We start from the raw sequence: 21158 nt of genomic DNA on the forward strand, positions 1-21158 counted from the left end.
TAACCTTTCCTAGCCCTTGGCTCAGGCTAAACTAGACTGCGTGAAGCCTTGGTGTGCTGTTCCACCCAGAGCGGAGTTTTAAACTGCACATCCTATCCATCATCAAGACTGCTCACTTCCACTCCCACATCATTCGCCTTATTTCCAACTGACCCCACACTGCCACTGAAACCCTCAATAACAACAGAAAACGCTGGAAAAACTCAACATCCGTGGAGAGAGAAATAGAGTCAACATTTCAGGTCAAAACCCTTCTTCAGAACTGAGAAAAAAAAGCAGGCAATGAGACAGATTGAAAAGCGGGTTTGGGGGCTGGGAAATGGGGGAGGGGATGAAAGAACAAAAGGGAAGGTCAGAGAGGTGAAGAGACATTAAGAGATATTCAAGGCGAGACGAGATGGTAATAGGACAGGTAAAGAGACAAAGGATGGCTCTCGATGAAGTGTGAAATGCGCTGGCAGAATGAGAGACAGCTGCCATGTGGGAGAGAGAGAAAAAAGGAAAAGGCACAAACCAAAAGTGTGGATAAAAAATATATAAAAATATAATAGGGGCCGAGGTTATGATCTGAAATTGTTGAACTCGATATTGATATACTCGATACCGGAAGCTCGGGGTCACCCTTACGGACTGAACGGAGGTATTCCGCAAAGCGGTCACCCAATCTGCGTTTGGTCTCCCCAATGTAGAGGAGACCACATCGTGAGCAGCGAATACAATACACTAAATTGCAAGAAGTACAAGTAAATCGCGATTTCACCTGGAAGGGGTGCTTGGGGCCCTGGACAGTGGGAAGGGGGGAGGTATAAGGGCAGGTGTTGCATCTCCTGCGCTTGCACGCGAAGGTGCCGGGCGAAGGGGAAGGGGTGCTGGGGGTGATAGAGGAGTGGACTAGGGTGTCTCGGAGGGAGCGGTCCTTGCGGAATACTGAAAGGGGAGGGGAAGATGCGTTTAGTGGTGGGATCACGTTGGAGGTGGCGGAGGATGATCCGTTGAATGTGGAGGCTGGTGGGGTGAAAGGTGAGGACAAGAGGAACCCTATTGTGGTTTCGGGAGGGAGGGGCAGGGGTGAGGGCAGAAGTGCGGGAGATAGAACGGACATGGTCGAGGGCCGTGTCAACCACGGTAGAGGGGAATCCTCGATTGAGGAAAAAGGAAGACATGTCGGAAGCACTGGTGTGGAAGGTGGCATCGTCGGAGCAGATGCGGCGGAGATGGAGAAACTGGGAGAATGGAATAGAGTCCTTACAGGAGGCGGGGTGGGAGGAAGTGTAGTCCAGGTAGCTGTGGGAGTCAGTGGGCTTGTAGTGAAAGTTGGTCAATAACCTATCCCCAGAGATGGAAACAGAGAAGTCGAGGAAGGGAAGGGAACTGAAACCCTTATCTGTGCTTCTACCTCTAGACTTAGCTTCTGCAATGCTCTTCCTGATGGCCTTCCAACCCCATAAACTCCAACTTGTTCGAAAAACAGCTGCCCATATGCGCTCCAACACGAAATCCCATCACGCTCCACTCCAATCCCCATTGACCTGCACTGGCTCCCTGTCCCCCAATGTATTGAGATTAAAATCCTTGTCCTAATTTTCAAATCCCTCTCTTGCCTCACCACACCTCCTCCAGCCTTATTTCCCCAGTAACACCCTTCTGTCCACAAACTCTGGGCATTCCTTCCTCTCACCCCACTCTGGTGGCAGAGCCTTCAGTCACCTCGACCCTTCTCTCTGGAAGTCTCTCCCTAAACTTCTCTGTCCCTCCACTTTTCTCTCCAACTTTAAAGTCTTCTCAAGACCCATCCATTCTACCTTTTCCTAACTCTCAAAACACGGATTGTGTGTGCACCTGTGTGTGTCAGCCGTGGCTCAGCTGGTCGCACTCTTGCCCGAGTCAGAAGGTTGTGGGTTCAAGTCCCACTTGAGAGACTTGAGCACGAAAAAAAAAATCTAGGCTGACACTGCAGCGCAGTGCTGAGGGAGCGCAGTGCTGAGGGAGCGCAGTGCTGAGGGAGCGCTGTGCTGAGGGAGTGCAGCGCTGAGGGGGCGCAGTGCTGAGGGGGCGCAGTGCTGAGGGAGCGCTGTGCTGAGGGAGTGCAGTGCTGAGGGGGCGCAGTGCTGAGGGGGCGCAGTGCTGAGGGAGCGCAGTGCTGAGGGAGTGCAGTGCTGAGGGAGCGCTGTGCTGAGGGAGTGCAGTGCTGAGGGGGCGCAGTGCTGAGGGGGCGCAGTGCTGAGGGGGCGCAGTGCTGAGGGGGCGCAGTGCTGAGGGAGCGCAGTGCTGAGGGAGTGCAGTGCTGAGGGAGCGCAGTGCTGAGGGAGTGCTGTCTTTCAGAGGAGACGTTAAACCAAGGCCCTGTCTGCCCTCTCAGGTGGATGTAAAAGATCAAAAACAGATTAACTGGTCATTAACACATTGCTGTTTGTGGGAGCTTGCTGTGCACAAATTGGTTGCCACATTTCCCACATTATAACAGTGACTACACTTCAAAAGTACTTCATTGGCTGTAAAGCGCTTTGGGACGTCCTAAGGTCGTGAAAGGTGCTATAGAAATGCAAGTCTTTAATTTATTCCACCCTCCCCAATAAAGCACATTTGGATGTTTTCTACATTCAAACATAAATGCAATTTGTCATTCTCATTCTATCGACCACACAGAGGCCAGTATCAGAAGTCAAGAAGCGCCAATACATTAAATATATTTAAGGAGGAGTTGGATATATTTGTTAAGGCTAAAGGGATCAAGGGGTATGGGGAGAAAGCAGGGACCGGGTACTGAATTTGGATGATCAGCCATGATCACATTGAATGGCGGAGCAGGCTCGAGGGGCCGAATGGCCTACTCCTGCTCCTATCTTCTATGTTTCTATGTTTCTGTCAGCTTGACTCAGTTGACTATCATTCACTCAATGGTTATTAGAAAGGTACAGCGATACATCTTTTAAAAATTAAGCCAAGAAACCCGAATTCAAATAAAAGTCTGGTTTTACCAGACAGTTGGTATCAGCGACAGAACAACTTATGCACTACATAATCAAATGTCCCAAAGCGCTGCAGAGGCTCCAATGAGAAATATTCATTTTTTTCCCCTCTCCAAAAATCAGAAATACAGAAAAAAAGCCTAAAGCACGTTAATAATCATTGTTAATGTTGGTGGTGCAGCGTGTTCACAGAATGATGCACCGCTGCAGTGGTAGAGCATGGATTTAATTCCCCTACACTCCCAATTCTCAGTCTTGGCTCCAACACTGTGCAGGGGCACCAACATCGAAGGGAGCTAAGTCATGGAACCCTCCCATGTACCTCCAAGCACTTAGCAAATGGGGACAGGATAGGACAGAGTCAACATGGATTTACAAAGGGTAAATCGTGCTTGACTAATCTATTGGAATTTTTTGAGGGAGTAACTGGTAGAATAGATGGGGGAGAGCCAGTAGATGTGGTGTACCTGGACTTCCAAAAGGCCTTCGATAAGGTCCCACATAAAAGATTAGCATGGAAAATTGAGGCTCATGGGATAAAGGGGAAAGTTTTGGCGTGGATAGGGAACTGGCTGTCAGATAGAAAACAGAGAGTTGGAATAAACGGCTCATTTTCTGAATGGCAGGCAGTAACAAGTGGGGTACCACAGGGATCTGTCCTGGGCCCCCAGCTGTTCACAATTTACATTAATGACCTGGATCAGGGAGTCGGATGCAGCATTTCCAAATTTGCAGACGACACTAAACTAGGAGGTGGGGTGGGCTCAGAGGAAGAGACCAGGAAGCTCCAGAGCGATTTGGACAGACTGGGCGATTGGGCGGATAAATGGCAGATGCACTATAATGTGGACAAGTGCGAAGTTATCCACCTTGGGTGCAGGAACGGGAGGGCAAATTATTATTTAAATGGCAATAGATTGGGAGAGGGGGAAGTACAGAGAGACCTGGGTGTTCTTGTACACCAGTCACTGAAGGCGAGCATGCAGGTGCAACAGGCGGTCAAGAAGGCAAACGGTATGCTGGCCTTCATAGCAAAAGGGTTAGAATACAGGAACAGGGATACCTTGCTGCAGCTGTACAGGGCACTGGTGAGACCACACCTCGAGTACTGTGTACAGTTTTGGTCGCCTCATCTGAGGAAGGATGTTCTTGCCATGGAGGGGGTGCAGCGGCGATTCACCAGGCTGATACCAGGAATGGCGGGAATGACCTATGAGGAGAGACTATGTAGTTTAGGGATGTACACACTGGAGTTTAGAAGATTGAGAGGGGACCTCATAGAAGTGTATAAAATTCTGACAGGTCTAGACAGACTGGATGCAGAAGGAATGTTTCCCTTGGTGGGTGAAAACAGAACTAGAGGACATAATTTAAGGATAAGGGCTAAACCATTTAGGACAGAGATGAGGGGGAATTTCTTCACTCAGAGAGTGGTGAACCTGTGGAACTCATTGCCACAGAGGGCAGTGTACGCCAGCTCATTAAATATATTTAAGAGGGAATTAGATATATTTCTACGGGCAAAAGGGGTTAAGGGTTACGGAGAGAAGGCGGGGACGGGATACTGAATTAAAGGATCAGCCATGATCTCATTAAATGGCGGAGCAGGCACGAAGGGCCGAATGGCCTACTCCTGCTCCTATCTTCTATGTATCTATGTAAGTAGATGGCTTCACAGCATCATTGATAGAAGGTCTGAGCACAGGTCACTCACCCACCAACCTGCCGTCTGGGCCAAGAGCTAGTGCGAGGCTCTTGGAAACTATTGAAACCGGGCAGTAAACCAGCAGGTTTCTTACAAGCGTGCAATGCAATAAAGAACAATTCTTCAGGCCCTTTGACTTTTTCCTCAGGGAAATGCCCCATGACCTCCTCTCAGCGCTGCCCTCCCCATTGAAAGTGCGATTACTTCCCTTGTGACACTGGTCTCCCTGTGGGTCTGCTGGAGGCAAATGTGCGGGATGTAGAATGGCACATCACGGCACATGCAGAGAATGCGGGTCTGTAATCGACAGAACGCTCATCTCTGCATCTGCGTAATTGCACCATGACGCCGTTTCCTTCAACGACACAAGCACGGAACCGGCTTTGTGCGTATAAGTGAGCCTGAACGAGAGGCATTTAATTCACCAACAGATGGAAAGACCTATGGTAATCTGAGTCTATGAGAACTCTAGCCATCTCCTCCATTATATTGCCATGTGCCTCTGAGAGAGAGAGAGAGAGAGAGAGAGAGAGAGAGAGAGGACCGAATGTCTGCCATTAGCGGCACTCACCTGAGGTAAGAATACCTTTAAGAACAGATTTTTAAAAGGAATTCTGATAACCTATTTCCCACTCAGTTACACTCAAACTTTAAACCTGTCATTCCTCATAGCATCAGTGACAACGCAGAATACCTATGGGCAGTGATGTTACAAGCCTTGGAAGAGAAGCCTCATCTGGTTACTGCAACCCATTGGTATATTGCACCCCGTGCTACGTCACGATGTTATACCAGAATTTCACCATTAAAAAAAAACATATTGGTGGACTCACTTGTGAAATCTTTCTGCACGATCTTCAGTATCTGCATACAGGAACATCTTGTAGGCATAGTTCTCGATGTGGGCATTCCCCACCACATCTTGAGTAATTGATTCGTTGTCTCCCAACTGTTTCTTCATCTGAAAGGGAGACCAAAAAAATAGCAGCAGGATTTAATCACAATGATATAATAACATATTTTATAGCATGTTATGATGCAATAACATCTTCTTTTGAGGGTGGGGTGGCGAGGGGGGGGGGAAAAGAAAGACTGTCGGCACCATCAAATGTTTCCGAGTGGAACGCTTCCTTTCAGCATGGTGCGGAAACATCAACCGCTTGGCGTCACCTCAGCAACGCTTCCCGATTTATCTCGTCTTCTCTCCTATTCTCTTCAACTGTGGTAGTGCTTGCACTCTTGGCCTTTCACCGTGGCTTCGCAATATAAAGAGAATAGCTGGATTTAAACCTGGACTGTTAATATTCTAAAAGGAGGAAAAATACTCCATCCAATATAGAGGACAGAAAAGGTTGTAAAATGCTTTGAGAGGTAGGACTAGAATTTCCTCATTGACCAAGGAACCTGAAAAAGCAAGGCAAGGACTTAACTTGCAGACAGACATTGGCCCAAAAATTGCAATGGCAGGCCAACGAACATAGTTAGGCTTGTCCTTGCCCGTTTAATGTCGACAATGGCCCAGAAATTCGGGTCTCCGCGGGTGAATATGCACGGGGTACTCACCCGTAAGCCCAATGGAAGTGCCGGTTTCGTGCATGCGCGGGAAACCGGCACTTCCGTTCCCCTGAAAGAAGGGGTTCAGAAGTCGAACGCATGCGCAGGAGAGGCAGTGCGTGCGCATCGAACTTACTTTTTTTTTGTGCAGGTTTTCCCGGGAGGGTAAGTCTCCAGAAGTTAGACATGTAAAAAGCAGTCGCAAGGCCTGCTTTTTACAAGGTAAGTGGTGAATTAATTAAAATTAAAACATTTTTTCCACAGGTTTATTATTTTTAAATACTTTAAAGGTAAGTTTATTTTTAGCCCTGTTAGAAAATAAAATTATTTTTTTCAAAAATTTAAATTATTGTTTAAAATAGTTATTTCATGTAATTTATAGTTTATTTTAAAAATGTGATGTTTTTAAAAAATTTATTTGAAGATTTAGTGATGTTTTGGGGCTTGTAGTATTTATAGGTTTGACAGCTCTTCCTGTCAAACTTATGAATGAAGCATTCCCTGCTACCATTGGCTCTCCATGGCCCACGTGAACCCAGGGGACGCTTCGAACTAACTGCGCCCCTGGGATACGCAAGCACTGCACGCCGGCAGTTGGAGGAGGCCCAGGATCGGAATTCCACGCGGGCCCACAGCTCAACGACCAGCGTGCAAGGTAAGTGCAGGTCGGGGGCTTGTACCCGCGGGAAGTCCCCGACCCGAATTTCTGGGCCAATATTCTGCCCTGTGAGTTGGAGATGGAAATGGTGCGGCGCCCTCTACAGGGCATCTGGGATCTGAGTGAACAGGGCAAGCAACTGTGCATCTCCTCAACCAATCAGATTGAAGAATTGTGAAATGAACAGCGTAAGGTCTGAACAAAGAAGAACAAAGAGGTGCAAGTTAGAATAGTGAATTCAATGTCAAATCAGGTACTGACAGAGAAAGAGAGAGGGAAAGAAAGATTGGATTAATTAAGATAAAAAGAGAGAGACAGAAAGAAAAAAAGTTTTAAAAAAGTCAAATTAAAAAAAAATCTCCAACAATTTAAACATGAAGGAATGAGACTCCGCGCTTGTAACGATGAATATTCAGTGCGGTTGACTGTCAGTAATTAACACTCATCACTCTGTTAAAAGGGTACTTAGGCTGAAGTGGACAAGCCCCGACTTTCTGTGGCGAGTTTAGTTCCTATCTACCATGCAAGTACAGGAACTTCACGCTGCTCATTGCATGTGAATGGACAGCGAGATTCCGTTTTCGCGAAGCTAAGGGCGGCTCGGCCTATCTCGGACAGCTACTTCTGCATCTGTCCTCGCCTGAGGTTGCTGCGGCATTTGCATATAAATAATGGCGAGTGCCATTGCCCTCGCCGTCATTTTGTCAGCAATGTTTGGGCCTTTAGATAGTCCCAGAAAAAGAGACAAATTGACTAAATCTCTTTCAAAAGCACCTTCTCACCACATCCCTAGTACTCCTTCACTTTCCAGAAATATCTCGTTGGCTAAAACCCATGTATATGGTATTGGATTCACTTCGAAGGTCTGGATTTTTAACAGCCCCGTGGTTTTTAAATCCTTGGTCAGTGTGAAAAACATAAGATGGCTTCATTCCTGGGTTCTTCAAGAGGAGTCACTCAACAAAGATCTACCATTCAAATGAGGCCGTTTAGATATTAACAGATGTGGAATTACTATCGGATCCAAAAATGCCATTTGCCGTGTTATTTTGGAGCTGCTAGAAAGTTGACTGCTGGAATAATAAGGGAATTGCAAGCTCCAGAGGGAACTCTCAAAATTCTGGCAACCTTTTTCAGCACATATTCCAATTAATTAAAGAGGTTAGGGAGGACCAGGGGTCGTAAATTGAAGTTGTACAAGGCCAGATCTAGGTTAGATGTCAGGAGGTGGTTCATTTCCCAGAGAATAGTGGACTTCTGGGACAGGCTGCCGTCTCGTGTGGTGGATGCTGAATCGCTTCAAGCGAGAGCTGGACCTGTTTCTGACTGGGGCGGAGATCAGCTCTTCCAGCAGGTAGGTACTGCAGGGCCAGAGTGACCTCCTGGACTAGTTTTGATCGCCCCGATGGGTCGGAGAGGAACTTCCCAATTTCTCCCCCCCCCCAGGTTGGCCTGGGTTTTCTTAATCTGTTTTCTTGCTTCTCCCAAGAGATCACATGGTTTTGATTGGGGTGGAGTGTGTTTACATTGTGATGCACAAGGTATCACGATTGTATGGGACAGGCTCGATGGACAATGGGTCTTTAACTGCACATCATTGTTCGGATATAAAAGTAGCTTGTCTGTGTCTCAATGATTCCAACCTGGGACAAGTGGTTAATCAGGTTTCAGAGCCCCGCCTTGGAAATGGCACCCAGGTGGGAGGTGAGAGAAATTTTCAACATAGTTTTTACTAATATAAAGTATGCAACTATACTTTTTTTTTTGACGGAAAGCTCAAGCATAACACCAGTGGTTAACTATAAATGATGATTTCCTGTTGAAATAAATAACTACGGTGCCATCTTTGTTCTTATATGACTGTCGCGCTTGAGGGAGCGCTGCACTGTCGAAGGTGCAGTCTTTCGGACGAGACATTAAACCGAGGCCCCCGTCTGCGCTCTCAGGGGGACATAAAAGATCCCATGGCACTATTTCGAAGAGGAGCAGAGGAGTTATCCCATGTCCTGGCCAATATTTATCCCTCAATCAGCATCACTTTGCTGTTTGTGGGAGCTTGCTCTGCGCAAATTGGCTGCCGCATTTCCCACATTACAACAGTGGCTACAGTTCAAAAAGTGTTTCATTGACTGTAAAGTGCTTTGGGACGTCCGGTGGTCGTGAAAGGTGCGATATAAATGCAAGTCTTTCTTTTATCATTAAAAAAAAGAAACTTCTTTTTAATCAAAAAAAAATGTTCACAAAGGTTAATTCCTGGAAGGTAGTTAATTAAGAAAGGTTCTGTATATTCTTACAAAGCTCTTCTTTCTAACCATCACAAGTGTTACAGGGTCCAAGCGTGCATTTTTTCGACAGCTGAACAGACCCTTCAGTGCTCAAAGGTTCAATACTGCTTGCACGGTTTGACATATTTTACAGCAGAATTAGTAGATCGTGGAGTTAAATGCAGCATCTTCTAATGCGCTGTATTGTCGCAAGAGCACAATTTTTTTTCTCGTATTTCAGTTGATAAAAGCTACTGTTCAATTGTGACACAGAATCAAAATAATCCCAGTCTGTGGGTAAGAACATAAGAAATAGGAGGAGTAGGCCACACGGCCATTCAATATGATGGCTGATCTTCTACCTCAACTCCACTTTCTCCCCCCAATCCCCATATCCCTTGATTCCATTAGAGTCCAAAAATCTATCGATCTCAGCCTTGAATATCCTCAACAACTGAGCATTCAGAGCACTCTCGGGTAGAGAATTCCAAAGATTCACAGCCCTGAGTGAAGAAACCTTGGTTGCACCCCCTCTATGGCAAGTATATCCGTCCTTAGGTGCGGAGACCAAAACTGTACACAATACTCCAGGTGTGGGCTCACCAAAGCCCTGTACAATTGCTTCAAGACTTCCTTATTCTTGTACTCCAACCCTCTTGCAATAAAGACAAACATGCCATTTGCCTTCCTAATTGCTTGCTGCACCTGCATGTTAACTTTGTGTTGTGTGTACAGGGACACATAAATCCCTCTGAACACCTACATTTAATAGTATCTCACCATTTAAAAAATATTCTGATTTTCTATTCTTCCTACCAAACATTATACTCCATTTGCTGCCACCTTGCCCACTCACGTAACCTGTCTATTTCCCTTGGCAACCTCTTTGTGTCCTCCTCAGAGCTTATCTTTCCCACCTATCTTTGTATTGTCAGAAAACTTGGATACATTACACTCGGTCCCTTCATCTAAGTCATTAATATAGATTGTAAACCGCCGAGGGCCAAGCACTGATCCTTGCACAATCCCACTAGTAACAGCCTGCCAACTGGAAAATAACCCTTTATTCCTACTCTCTGTTTTATGTCCTTTAACCAATCCTCTAATCCATGCTAATATATTATCCCCAACCCCATGAGCCCTTATCTTGTGCAACAACCTTTCGTGTGGCACCTTATCGAACGCCTTTTGAATATCCAAATATACTGCATGAGGTTGTTAGGTGATGTGAGGTAGGGTATGAAGCAGGTGTGCTTCAATCGCTCCCCTGGGTTTGGAGAGGGGAAAACAGTATCAGCCAGTGTTCCCACTCCGAAAAGCTATTCAGTAACTCTTGCTGGAAAGGGAATGCATGCGAATGTCAGGCGAGGACAGGTTGGTGCTCGATTACAAATTGATAAATAACGAGCTGACATTCATTATCTTCTGCTGGAGATTTAATCTGGCTTCTCTTTAAATCATGTCTCAAGTCCCACTCCAGAGACTTGAGCACAAAAATCTAGACCAACACCCCAGTGCAGTGCTGAGGGAGTGCTGCATTGTCGGAGGCGCTGTCTTTCAGATAAGACATTAAATCGAGGCCCCGTCTGCCCTCTCAGGTGGACGTAAAAGATCCGGTATCACTATTTGAAGAGTAGGGGGAGTTCTCCCTGGTGTCTTGGCCAATATTTATCCCTCAATTAACATCACTAAAAAAAAACAGATTATCTGGTCATTAACACATTGCTGTTAGTGGGAGCTTGCGGTGCGAAAATTGGCTGCCACTTTTCCTACATTACAACAGTGACTACACTTCAAAAAGTACTTCATTGGCTGTAAAGTGCTTTGGGACATCCTGAGGTCGTGAAGGCGCTGTAGAAATGCAAGTCTTTCTTTTTTTCTTTCATGAATGGCTTTGATTGGGTGAAGAGAGGGAATGACTATTTCTTCTGGTCAGGGATTCAATGACAAGAGGTCACCAATTTAAAATTGTCGCTAGAAGGCTTAGAAGAGAGGTCTTCACTGATGCACATAAAAAAAAATAGCTTGAAAATGATCTAAAATGTTTAACATCTGGCTGCAAGTTTAAGGTAATAATTTAATCTTTGGGTAACAGCAGCCTGAATAACTCAAGCTTCATTCTTAGGGCTTTGGACAGAACATCACAGAACGATGGCTTGCCAGCTCGTTGCCAGGTATCACTGATCCTATATTGAGAACATTCTCTACAGTAACTGTACGAGATGCCACCCCTCTTTGTTCAGTGAGGCGGCACTGATGATCAGCAGGGAAATCGTGCGAACAAGTAAAGCAAAGATTATGCAAAGAGAGACTATGTGGCTGCAGATGGCGGGGTCTCATCGAGAGGCGAGAGCAGTAGTGAATTAACCGGGCCGGGCAATATAGACCCCAGGGGTTTTATGCTCCAGTGCAAAGAAAAAACAATCAATAGCCAGACTTCTTGGCCTGTGCAATTAAAATATAGGAAAATCACCTTTTTTGGGCAGGTTACCAACCTTAACCACCAGGAATTCAGGAAAACTATCCAGAGGATAGATATTTGAACCTTAGAAATAATAAAAATTGGCACAGGCTCCACAAGCCTTTCATCACCATTATATCATCCCTCAGTTCAGTAAGGTGCTGAAATATTAGGTCAAAATAAGCAATGAAATACACTAGAAAGTTGGATCCGACTTCACAAAATGTATCTCAAAGAGGGAGCCTTGCCATCAGTGCCCCCTTGAAATATAATTTGAACTGTTTTTTTCCCCTTGTTTCTGTTAATAAGGTGCTGCAAAAATGCAAGACTTTAAGTCTCTCAGCAAGCAATTCCCAAGCAAGTCGCATTGAAATGAAGCAATTTGCTCTGCAGATGGCCGGGAAGACCGTCTTGCAGATCCAAGACCAACAATGCGCTGGAACTATACACCGTTTGAAAAATCATCAGCCCCGGAGTATCCTGGACTGATGACTCGAGTGTGGTCCACAAGACAGTAGCTTCAAAAAAAGCAGCACTCCCTCAGTGGCCCGCTGGACTGAGAGATGCCAACCCTTCAGTCTCCAGCAATTGAAGATTCATCTCCAGGACACTGGGAGAAAAATCAGAGGGGTCATTAAAAAAGTGTGTTTTTTCCCCCTCATTTTCTTTGAACACTTCTGTTTATTAGTTGTAAAAAATGTGGCGATGGGAAGAAAAAGGCTGTTTGACTGACATTTAAGAACCATCCAATGAGTCTGTTCCCTTTCCAATTGGCGGGGGAAGGCTGTGCGGCGTGAGGATGGATGTGTTGGCCGACCAATGGCGGGAGTGTGGGGGTGGGGCAGTTGGAGACAGGGGGTCATGTGATGGAACCTCCAGGAACATGCCCAATCAGAGTTGGCAACGCCAGCGGGCGTGCCTCCTGGATTGGGGCTCATAGTAACAACCTTCCGACTCAGAGGAGTAAATGCCACCAACTGAGCTAAACAAACACTCCACTACTGGTAACAACTTAACGAACGAGATATGCTCGAGTTGGGAATTTCCTCGGAGCTCTGCCGCTGTAACTTTGGCGGAGATGCGGCTGACACCCCCATCCACGCGCACAAACGGTGGCGGAGCGGGAGCGGCTCCAAGGAAATTCCCGGACTAGGCGTTACACATGAACCGGATTCACTACCTTCGGTCTTGCTCGAGCCCCTAGGAAGCAGAGTAAACACACACTGAACTTGTCATTCCGCTGGATTACAAGGTGTCCTTTGCTGTTCAAGACAGAGATCGCTAGATTTTTGGACTAGAGAGGAATTAAGGGATATGGGGAAAGGGCAGGAAAGTGGAGTTGAGGTAGATGATCAGCCATGATCTTATTGAATGGCAGAGCAGGCTCCTACTGCAATAGATATCAGCTACAGGGGCTGGTTACAGGTTGGACAGTCAAGCAGAGGGACAGGGACAGAGCGTGTGTGTGTAAAAAAGTGGAACAAAGCGAGTCCTACTCTGCAGAAGTCGACCTCATCTCAGACCTTATTTAGACTAGCTGCAGTGAGCTAGTATGATAGCAGAAGGCAGCCACTGAATAGTATAACTTACATTTCTATAGTGCTCATGTACATAGGCTCAGTCATTGAGTACGTAGGGCAGTGGACAAACGGAGACGGAGCAGGAGGGAGAAAGGGGGCAAAGAGAAAAGAGCCCTGAAAGCAAGAACCAGGCACTGGAACCGAAGAGGACATCAATGCTCGAGTGGAAGGAGAGAGGAATGAAAAGGTCAGTGACAGCGAAGTATCAGGAAAAATACGCAAACAATTGAAAAAAATTAGTGTTGATGAGAGAGTATAGTCTGGGGGTACTTTTTGTTTGAAGTGCTCCCACATCTTATATTGGAAAAAAATGAAGAAAAAATTGATTAAAAAAAAATGCACAAAACTAGCCATCTGAGGGTTTTCCTGGGATCGAGAGGCTCCATATCATCTCCCAGGTCTGTCCTCAGTCACAGCTGTGACTGCATTTCGTGAAGCCTCTCTAGGAAAGCTTCAAGGACGCCTAACATGCCAGCTCTCCACCGGGCTGAGAAATTTGACATTCCGAAAAAATATTCTTGAATCTCCTTCCTCCAAATACAAGGGGGGAGGAGGGGGTGAGGAAGCACGTTGAGCAGAAACACTCCCGCTAGGCTTTCCTTCTCCTGCTGGGAGGATGTTTCCCCTGGCTGGGGAGTCTAGAACCAGGGGTCACAGCTTCAGAATAAGGGGTGTCAAGTGTCATTTAGGACTGCGATGAGGAGAAATGTCTTCACTCAGAGGGTGGTGAATCTTTGGAATTCTCTACCCCAGAGGGCTGTGGAAGCTCAGTTGTTGAGTATATTCAAGACAGAGATCGATAGATTTTTGGGTATTAAGGGAATCAAGGGGGGGGATAATGTGGGAAGGTGGAGTTGAGGTAGAAATTCAACCATGATCTTAATTACTAGAGGAGCAGGCTCGAAGGGCCAAATGGCCTACTCGTGCTCCTATTTCTTGTTATGTTTTGTTGGCATTTCAAGCCCAGCGTCTGGATCCAGTCCAGTAATACCAGCATACTTGGACAGGTAACTGTGGAGTAGGAAGATTTCGCTCTTCTCAATGCAGGTATTGTTTTTTGTCCTTCTGCTCAAATGTCAAGATTATTCTAACCGTGGCAGCAATGCTTTGGATTCCTGAAGCACTAAAACCTCCAAGAATGTGCGCCAGCAGCTTCGAAAAGATCTCCAGTTTATTATACCCATTGACAGCTCGTACCAGATAACCAGCATTTGAATTTTCAGCAGCCTGATAATTCGCAGCTACAGAATTCCAATTCATCGCAGGTGCACTAACTCCTTGCTTTTCAGTTACAGTCGATAACGGGTCACTCAAAACATCTATTGAAGAGGCTACACACTTATTAATTAAACGCAAAAGCTGGCGTGATTTCAGCTCTGTGCCGAGCTTGCTGTTCTTAGCCGGGAAGGTGGTAGGAGGACTACAACTGCACTTAGCATTGCTGGGCTGGGGAGGTGCATTGCGGGGGGGGGGGGGTTGGAGTGGGTGAGTGTAGGAATCCACACAGGTTCTCGCTCCAAACCACTTCCCAGCGACCCCTTGCTGGAAAGCCTGTGTGCGCGACAGTCAAACGAGGGGCAGTTTTTGCATTTGGCTGTGATGAATAAAAACAAAAGACTTGCATTTATATAGCGCCTTTCACGACTACCTGACATCCAAAAGTGCTTTACAGCCAATGAAGTACTTTCTGAAGTGTAGTCACTCTTGTAATGTAGGAAACGCAGCAGCCAATTTGTGCACAGCAAGCTCCCACAAACATCAATGTGATAATGGCCAGATAATCTGTTTTAGTGATGTTGATTGAGGGAGAAATATTGGCCCAGGACACTGGGGAGAACTCCCCTGCTTTTCATTGAAATAGTGCCATGGGATCTTTTACGCCCACCTCAGAGGGTAGACGGAGCCTCGGCATAACGCTTCATCCGAAAGACGGCACCTCCAATGGTGCAGCAATGCATTGCCAGTCTGGAATTTGTGTTCAAGCTGTGAAGGGGAGAGAGAAAACGGGAAATTATAGACCGGTAAGCCTGACATCGGTAGTGGGGAAAATGCTAGAGTCCATTATAAAAGATGTAATAGCAGAGCACTTGGAAAACAGTGACAGGATCAGACAAAGTCAGCATGGATTTACAAAAGGTAAATCATGCTCGACTAATCTACTGTAATTTTTTGAGGATGTAACTGGTAGAATAGATAAGGGAGAACCAGTGGATGTGGTGTATTTGGACTTTTAGAAGGCTTTCGATAAGGTCCCGCATAAGAGATTGGCGTGCAAAGTTACAGCGCATGATATTGGGGGTAAGGTATTGACTTGGATAGAGAACTGGTTGGCAGACAGAAAGCAAAGAGTTGCAATAAATGGGTCTTTTTCCGAGTGGCAGGCAGTGACTAGTGGGGTACCGCAGGGATCGGGCCTAGGACCCCAGCTATTCACAATATATATTAATGATCTAGACGAGGGAACTAGATGTAATATCTCCAAGATTGCAGATAACACAAAGCTGGGTGGGCATGTGTGCTGTGAGGAGGATGCAGAGAAACTCAAGTATGATTTGGACAGGTTGGGTGATTGGAGAGATGCATGGCAGATGCAGTATAATGCGGATAAATGCGAGGTTGTCCACTTTGGTGGCAAAAACAGGAAGACAGATTATTATCTGAACGGCAATAGATTGGGAAAAGGGGAAGTGCAACAAAATCTGGGTGTCCTTGTGCACCAGCCGCTGAAGGTAAGCATGCAGGTGCAGCAGGCGGTTAAGAAGGCAAATGGTATGTTGGCCTTCGTAGCAAGAGGGTTCGAGTACAGGAACAAGGATGTCTTGCTACAGTTGTACAGGGCCTTGGTGAGACCACACCTTGAGTATTGTGTGCAGTTTTGGTCGCCTTATCTGAGGAAGGATGTTCTTGCCATGGAGGGAATGCAGCGGAGATTCACCAGGCTGATACCTGGGATAGTATTGAGAGAGATTGGGTCGATTAGGCTTATATTCGCTAGAGTTTAGAAGAATGAGAGGGGATCTCATTGAAACTTATAAAATTCTAACAGGACTAGACAGACTAGATGCAGGAAGGATGTTCCCGATGGCAGGGGAGTCCAGAGCCAGAGGTCACAGTCTAAGGATAAGGGGTAAGCCATTTAGGACTGAGATGAGGAGGAATTTCTTCACCCAGAGAGTGGTGAACCTGTGGAATTCTCTACCACAGAAGGCAGTTGAGGCCAATTCATTAAATATATTCAAGAAAGAGTTGGATATATTTCTTAAGGCTGAAGGGATCAAGGGATATGGGGAGAATGCAGGGACAGGGTACTGAATTTGGATGATCAGCCATGATCTCATTAAATGGCGGAGCAGGCTCGAGGGGCCGAATGGCCTACTCCTGCTCCTATCTTCTATGTTTCTATGTTAGTCCATAATAAACAAATAAACCCCATAATAAAAAAATAAACCATTTAACAGGAGTCTTCAAATTAGTAATCTCCAAAACACGTTGCAAATGTAATAAAAACAAATTTGCTGAAAGCATGGACTATAGGAGCTAAGCTGTGCCTAACACGGCATGAATGTGGACTCAAGATACTGGTGTAGAAAATGGAACCGACAGCACCCGGCCTTCTGAGATCAAGGTTGCTGGGATCAGATTTAGCCTACACGCAAACTCCCCTGTGCTTGCACACTTGCTGTGGGAGTGGCTATTAACGAGTGGGAAACTGGAAAGTGTTCCATTCCCACAGACTCTTAATTCACTCCGCCACCACACCCACTCCCAAAAATATCACTTGATAAACGTTTTACTGTGTCTCAGGTGAATTATTTTGAAGAGGAGCAGGGGAGTTTTCTCCTGTGTCCTTCCCCCAATATTTAACACTTAACCAACATCACAAACAGATTATCTGGTCATTATCACGTTGCTGTTTGTGGGAGCTTGCTGTGCGGAAATTGGCTTCCGCAATGCCTACATTATAACAGTGACCACACTTCAAAAAAGTACTTCATTGGCTGTAAAGCGCTTTGGGACATCCTGAGGTTGTGAAAGGCACTATATAAATGCAAGTTCTTACATCACCCCCAGCAAATGTATTGATAAGATAAGAGAGGTTATATAAAATGCAGGTCTTTCTTCTTTTCACATTTGTGGCACAACACACCATTCCTTATGGACCTATTCAGTCCTGAACTTATACTGACTGCAGATCCGGAACTGGCCGGACTGGATTGGAGAATGATCTAAGTAGCTTGGCCTCCAGGAACAGAAAGAATGTGGATGCTATAGGAGAAATGCCTGAAGAATTGCCTTAAATGTTTCCTCAAAAATGGAGAAAAGTCAAACATTACCGTGGAATAGTATATTCGAGTTAAATACATACACTTAAATCCAGCGGGCCATTTCACTTCAGTTGCAGGATTACATTCTCAAGTCCTGGAGCGGGCCCTGAACCCACAACCTTCTGACTCTGAAGCAAAAGTGTGACTATCTGAGACTAACCTGTCCCGCTCCATTATTGGAAGTGCAACGAGACCTGGGGTGTCCTTGTGCACCAGTCGCTGAAGGTAAGCATGCAGGTGCAGCAGGCGGTTAAGAAGGCAAATGGTATGCTGGCCTTCGTAGCGAGAGGGTTTGAGTACAGGAACGAGGATGTCTTGCTGCAGTTATACAGGGCCTTGGTGAGACCACACCTTGAGTATTGTGTGCAGTTTTGGTCACCTTATCTGAGGAAGGATGTTCTTGCCATGGAAGGAGTTCAGCGAAGATTCACCAGGCTGATACCTGGGATGGCAGGAATGACGTATGAGGAGAGATTGGGTCGATTGGGCTTATACTCGCTGGAGTTTAGAAGAATGAGAGGGGATCTCATTGAAACTTATAAAATTCTGACAGGACTCGACAGACTAGATGCAGGAAGGATGTTCCCGATGGCCGGGGAGTCCAGAACCAGGGGTCACAGTCTAAGGATAAGGGGTAAGCCATTTAGGACAGAAATGAGGAGGAATTTCTTCACCCAGAGAGTGGTGAACCTGTGGAATTCTCTACCACAGAAGGCAGTAGAGGCCAATTCATTAAATATATTCAAAAAGGAATTAGAGATATTTCTTAAGGCTAAAGGGATCAAGGGATATGGGGAGAAAGCAGGGACAGGGTACTGAGTTTGGATCATCAGCCATGATCTCCTTGAATGGTGGAGCAGGCTCGAGGGGCCGAATGGCCGACTCCTGCTCCTATCTTCTTTGTTTCTATGTTTCTATTGTGCTGCTCATCAGTAGCCATGTTTAATTATCATCACTTAATGCAGCACAAAATTAGAATATGCTAAGTTATCTGAATTATTCACCAATCCAAGTAGGGATATTTCTAAAACTATTCAGAATAACAGAATCCCACTGTCTAGTCAAACCACTGCTACGGTTCAGTTGAGGCATTCTGACTATTTTAGGAGTGCGGTGCGAAATGTAAAATCCTTCTTCAATGATCTCAGTTTTTGCTCATGCTGAACGGTCTAATAAATTACTAAATGGGCTATGATACAAAGGTTTAATAATTGCCCATTTCACTGCAATTTATAGACATCTTGATCCACGTATAACACTTCCAGGCAAATAATTTGGAGTTTTGTATGTTCCAATTGAAGAACTGTCAGGATAGGTCTGGAGTAAGAAAGAGATTTCCTTGCAGTGCAGAAATACAAAGCTCAGACTAAGCTCTAGTATCACGCCCCGAAATTCTCAGTTTGAAGTTCAGATGCCAGCTAAAAAAAAAACTACTATGGAACAGCGCAAAACGCTGATGAGACCCTATGAATTGCACTCTCAATGGGCCTGAGCAAGTGTCAGTTGGAAGTCACTTTTCAACAGGAAGGGGATTAAAACTGAAGGGCCAGCCATGCCACACACATTACAGCAGCATGGACAGAGCTGTAGCGCTAGCTCATCCTCTTGGCCAAAGAAAATGCATGACAATAGGGAGGCAATAGTATGGGAGCTAGATAAAAATTACAAAAAGAAATTGAGAGAGACTGCTTTGCTCTACCTTCCCCTGCATTCCTTTTCAACGGGATAACTACAATTGAAATACTTAGCTGGATGGAGATCGCCACCAAACTCAAGAAGTCTGGCACCATTTAGGAAAGAACAGTTCACTTGGTTGATGCCCCACTACTGAGCTTAATATCCACCCTCTCCATCCCCAGGAAACTGCGGCGGCAGTATGTACAAATCTACAGGATGCACTGTAGCAACTGGCCAAGGTTACTTCGACAGCACCTCACCAAGGTTACTTCGACAGCTCCTCACCAAGGTTACTTCGACAGCACCTCACCAAGGTTACTTCGACAGCACCTCACCAAGGTTACTTCGACAGCACCTCACCAAGGTTACTTCGACAGCTCCTCACCAAGGTTACTTCGACAGCTCCTCACCAAGGTTACTTCGACAGCTCCTCACCAAGATTACTTCAACAGCTCCTCACACCAAGGTTACTTCGACAGCTTCTCACCAAGGTTACTTCCACAGCTCCTCACCAAGGTTACTTCGACTGCTCCTCACCAAGGTTACTTCGACAGCTCCTCACACCAAGGTTACTTCGACAGCTCCTCACCAAGGTTACTTCGACAGCTCCTCACCAAGGTTACATCGACAGCTCCTCACACCAAGGTTACTTCGACAGCTCCTCACCAAGGTTACTTCGACAGCTCCTCACCAAGGTTACATCGACAGCTCCTCACACCAAGGTTACTTCGACAGCTTCTCACCAAGGTTACTTCCACAGCTCCTCACCAAGGTTACTTCCACAGCTCCTCACCAAGGTTACTTCGACTGCTCCTCACCAAGGTTACTTCGACTGCTCCTCACCAAGGTTACTTCGACAGCTCCTCACACCAAGGTTACTTCGACAGCACCTCACCAAGGTTACTTCGACAGCTCCTCACCAAGGTTACATCGACAGCTCCTCACACCAAGGTTACTTCGACAGCTCCTCACCAAGGTTACTTCGACAGCTCCTCACCAAGGTTACTTCGACAGCTCCTCACCAAGGTTACTTCGACAGCTCCTCACCAAGATTACTTCAACAGCTCCTCACACCAAGGTTACTTCGACAGCTTCTCACCAAGGTTACTTCCACAGCTCCTCACCAAGGTTACTTCGACTGCTCCTCACCAAGGTTACTTCGACAGCTCCTCACACCAAGGTTACTTCGACAGCTCCTCACACCAAGGTTACTTCGACAGCACCTCACCAAGGTTACTTCGACAGCTCCTCACCAAGGTTACATCGACAGCTCCTCACACCAAGGTTACTTCGACAGCTCCTCACCAAGGTTACTTCGACAGCTCCTCACACCAAGGTTACTTCGACAGCGCCTCACACCAAGGTTACTTCCACAGCTCCTCACACCAAGGTTACTTCCACAGCACCTCACCAAGGTTACTTCCACAGCTCCTCACCAAGGTTACTTCGACAGCTCCTCACCAAGGTTACTTCGACAGCACTTCGCTTGCCTGTAACTTCAAACACCGCGAAGATCAAGTGCAGCAATGTCATGGGTAAACCATCAGCTCCAAGTCACACACTAGCCTGATTTGGACATGTACCACTGTTGCTTCATCGCTGGTGGGGCAGAGTCTCAGAATTCCCTACCTAACCCCATTGTGGGAGCACCATCACAAGGACTGCAGCAGTTCAAGGAGAAGGCCCACCACCTCCTCAGGGCAACTAGAGATGGGTAATAAATGCAGCATTGCCCACATCCCAAGAACAAATTCAAACAAGAGGAATGTCTCATAAGGATAAAGCATTTCAATCTCTGCAATAGAAGAACGAGACTAATTAAATGATTACTTTTTGTGCAGTATGTTAAGAGCACCCAAATCCAGCATGGAGTGGGGATCCGAGGGAGACACATGTTTAATCCCCAAGCTACAATCTTGCCCTGCAGCGTGGAACTGGCTGGGTTGCCAGACAACTCCTAAAACT

At 46.2% G+C, this 21158-nt stretch overlaps 1 protein-coding gene across 1 annotated transcript in view; it reads right to left on the bottom strand.

The window, feature by feature from the left end:
* Positions 1 to 21158, bottom strand: part of vta1 (vesicle (multivesicular body) trafficking 1) — a 215010-nt gene that overhangs the window by 104280 nt on the left and 89572 nt on the right. Inside the window, 1 exon segment of the mRNA XM_085979250.1 lies at positions 5508 to 5635. Within this exon segment, the coding sequence (XP_085835376.1) occupies positions 5508 to 5635 (128 nt within the window).

This window comes from Somniosus microcephalus, chromosome 3, assembly GCF_052327205.1.
Source record: "Somniosus microcephalus isolate GS21.2 chromosome 3, FLI_Smic_1.0, whole genome shotgun sequence".
In the NCBI taxonomy this organism is placed as follows: domain Eukaryota; kingdom Metazoa; phylum Chordata; class Chondrichthyes; order Squaliformes; family Somniosidae; genus Somniosus; species Somniosus microcephalus.